This window comes from Dufourea novaeangliae, unplaced genomic scaffold (genome assembly GCF_001272555.1).
Source record: "Dufourea novaeangliae isolate 0120121106 unplaced genomic scaffold, ASM127255v1 scaffold1, whole genome shotgun sequence".
In the NCBI taxonomy this organism is placed as follows: Eukaryota; Metazoa; Arthropoda; class Insecta; order Hymenoptera; family Halictidae; genus Dufourea; species Dufourea novaeangliae.
This window is the reverse complement of record NW_015373885.1, coordinates 760,898-764,762: the sequence shown is the minus strand read 5'-3', so window position 1 is coordinate 764,762 and position 3,865 is coordinate 760,898. Positions and strand designations below refer to the sequence as shown.

Genomic DNA, 3,865 nt, shown 5'->3' with positions numbered 1-3,865 from the left:
ACTATGTCAAAATATTGACATATTGAATGATTTCCAATTTCACTGTAATGTCTATGAACGACAGCCGTGACTAACGTAATATTAAAAGTGATATATTTATACCAGCATACACTGTATTTGCTATTGCCAATTATAGTAGCACATTCGCATATAGACTTTTTTATTAAAAATTCTTGAAATTGTTATATTGTATTGCTTTGTACGATAAGAAAACCCTCCTGGTTTCTTTCATATCGTAAAAATGGTAAAAGATGAATAATGGTGGCTATAAAGTGTCACGATATTGACTCAGAAACGATTATTTAAATCGAAAGATATTCTAGTTTTTATTACACATTAAATTAGGTAGAAAGATAAAACTTTTGGTTCGCTTTTATTCTGTGTTTCACATTATGAAAAGTATGATAAATCTTAGAATAGATTCGTAATGGAAATTGTAAGGCTATTTAAAATATAATAAATAAACACAATGAGGCGCCCAGCTCCACGTGGGTCATTCGAAATGACAGTCGTGTGACTAGTCTTCTCTGTAAGGCTTGGATAAAAAAAATCGTTCAGTAATCTTAATCAATTTCTACTTTGCAGCGCATTCGACAACCAGTCCATTGCTTGATCAAGCCCTTCACCTTTCGTCGCGGATGTTTTAAAAATTTGGAACGTTCTGTTTTTGAGTGCATCCAAGCCAAGTGCCTGGTGCACCTCTGCAACACTTAAACAACCTGCCATGTCTTGTTTGTTTGCTAAGACTACCAAGATGGCACCTTGTAGTTCTTCTTCCTATGAAATCATATGAGTATTTTTATATTATATAGATAACTTGAACTTACAATACTATTCCATTAGGTGTACCATTAAGTAATCCGCTATTTTTTAACGAAATCAGTGTTTGTTTCCCTAGAAGTCAAGGATCTATACTGTTTAATTTGTATTCATAATAATTTTTCAATATTTCACGATATTCTTCCTCAGTAAAAGGTGGGAGGAGATAATTTTGATTTAAGATATATCACCTTGTAGGTGAAAAACTTTGTGGATTACATACTGGCACACCTAATGCAATCATAGTATTATAAAACCTGTGTTACATTTCAAGATTAGTAATGTCTTATATTTAGACCGTAATGACCATATATCGTTATTTATTATATTATTGTTAAGTTAAATCATAATTTTATACCAGTATTGAAAAAATACTTACTCTTAACATGTAAATTAGTTCATCTTTTGATATGCCTATCCTATCTTTGTCTGCTGAATCCACAACATAAATTATTGCATCTGTGTTTGAGTAGTAACACCTCCAGTACGGTCTACAAATTTAAATAATAATGTTAGATACTAATACATTTTATTATGTTAATAATATTACAAGTTCTTATTTATAGTTCTTGAAAACAGAAGATAATTTTTGAGAGCCTAAAAAATTATTTCAAGAAATCAAGTTACTTCATCTAAAAATTATGGAATGTTTCAGAAGATTTGTAATATTAGCAACAATATCATTCATTCAGAGAAAGTTTACAGACAACATACCGTATACTAGTTTGACCACCAAGATCCCACACTTGAAACTTCAGATTTTTATATGTAACTTGCTCTACATTAAAACCTATAGTAGGTATGGTCGTAACCACCTCTCCCACCTGCAATCTAATAAATAAAAAGTATAGACTCTCCATTATACACAAACCACACAGTGCCAACAAAACTATCATTAATCTTTTCCAAGACATAAGCAACTAATGAGGCTTAAGAAACAAATTAAAGTGTAGTCTCTATGCTGCAGACTTTCATCATTTATAGCATGTGTGATCATCTAAAACTCAGTATAGTAAAATATTTAGTATCAGTGAAATTCTTATTAGGAGTCTGTTAAAACCCTCAACAAAGTATAAATTAATTTTCGTTTGATTCTAGTTTCTAGCTAATCCATTAGATTTTATACATGAACATCTATAGTCTAGTAATGTCAAATCGAAAGTGTGTACACGCATGTAAACTGTCAAGCGAAACAGTGGCCAACTTGTCAATGTGAACCAAACCTGTACAAGATTGTAGTTTTCCCGGCGCCGTCCAGGCCTAGAATTAAAATTCGCATTTCCCGACTCCCGAGCAAATTGCGAAAATAACTGAGTAATCCTCCTGAAATAGTGAAAGCGTCAGTTTTGTAGAAGAAATATTAGGAAAGTCGTGCTGTCGGCAGCACAGCCGAGTATTTGTATTCGCTTCAGATATTCGATGATTTCGGGAACGAATACTGGTGAGAAAACGTATCGCGTGACTCACCCATATCGATACCGTATTATTTCCAATTCATATAGTATAAATTAATGTTTATTGTCAAATGTAATAATCACACTTGTATCCAAGTAACCGGGGCGCACACCCCCTTTAACTGTCCACGGATACAGTCCCTTTGGATCACTTGCTGACTTGTATCGTTAGCCGAACTCACGTGAAGTTTGTTGCTGTTCCTTCCGCCTTCGATATATCAACTTGACTCACAAATTGCTATATTCAGAAAGAGACTTCGTACACATCGCAGTATAAAATATTGCTGTCCCATTTCGATAATTCAGGAAATTCTGCCGAAGTGAGTGATCTTTCTTATACTGTGATATTTAATGGAATGTAAAGTGTACACATACTTTCCAAATCTTCTAAGATTCATTTCAGCGGTGTTAAATTGTCTGAATATTCTTTCGAAATCAATATTGTGCCTTAAAAATCACTGTAGCAATTTTAAGTTGTTTTAAATTTGCTTCGTAATGCGTAATAATAAATGTGATCGAAAAGTTCAGTGGCTCTATCTACAGCAAAACGATCAAGCTGTTATCGAATTAGTACCACTGCTTTCTTGTGAGATTACACCATTATGTCATTTAGAATAAATACTAGAATTTTTGAACGATTTCTGGTGAAAAGAGAAAAGCTACTCCAGTTATTATTCTTTCTCTCTTATGTCGACTTCATCCCTACCATAAGACCGCGCAGTCTATTATATATGACTATGCATGGGTAACATGTAACATGAGTTCATTCGAGAAAAAACAAGGATCGACTTAAGATCATACAGAAGATTTGCGAAAAACAGAAGTGCGAATTATTTGTGATAGATACATTACACTATTTTACACATCTAAATCATAGTTGAGCCTACTTTTATTGAATTTACACAAATATTATTGTAAATATATCGTAAAATCGTAGATATAAGCGGAGAGGAAATGAGAGTGCTTACGCCCGGAAATTCGTTGTCCCGGAGTATGTGTGCTGCACCAAGCGACCAATTCCGGTATAATAGTAGGAATCTACTCGTTTAGGTTCCACGCTAGCATGTACAAGAACCTATTTGGTTTCACGTTAGCATATACAAGAATCTATTTAGTTCAACGGTAGCACATATCAGAACCACAAATGTACCACATCAATTGTAAGTGGTTTTACGTGACATAAGAAGTTTTTGCGCGTTAAGGGGAAATTATATATAGAACGCTGAAAATAAGCTGATCTTCGTGACTTTGTTGCAAAGAAACCCTAAATAAATGAGTAAACAAATTACCCTAAAACTCGTATTTTTATTTTATAAGCTCTGCAACCATCTAAAGTTCCTACTTTTCGTTCATCAACGATACAACTTTATAAATAATAAGAAAAATTTTCCCTTGCGACTACAACATCATGCTATCCGCGTTCGGCGCAGTGCGCTAATACGGAGGCCAACGAAATATCACTGTAACATTTAAAAAAGTTTTAAAGTTCCATTTATATCATTGTCCTGTGAAAATGTTCATACTTCCAGTAGCATTCATATTCCAATCAAAGAATTTACAGAATAAGGAAAAGGAATCTAAAGTAATTTTCA

The 3,865-nt window shown here is 33.4% G+C and overlaps 1 protein-coding gene across 1 annotated transcript; it reads right to left on the bottom strand.

The window, feature by feature from the left end:
• Positions 1-369: 369 nt before the first annotated feature.
• LOC107193623 (ADP-ribosylation factor-like protein 1) lies at positions 370-2,413 on the bottom strand. Its single transcript, XM_015583112.1, has 5 exons — positions 2,287-2,413; positions 2,043-2,142; positions 1,534-1,650; positions 1,199-1,310; positions 370-777 (listed from the first exon to the last, which is right to left on the bottom strand). The coding sequence occupies exons 1-5, from the start codon at positions 2,288-2,290 to the stop codon at positions 568-570; spliced, it is 543 nt and encodes a 180-aa protein (XP_015438598.1). The 5' UTR covers positions 2,291-2,413; the 3' UTR covers positions 370-567.
• Between the last annotated feature and the right edge of the window lie 1,452 nt (positions 2,414-3,865).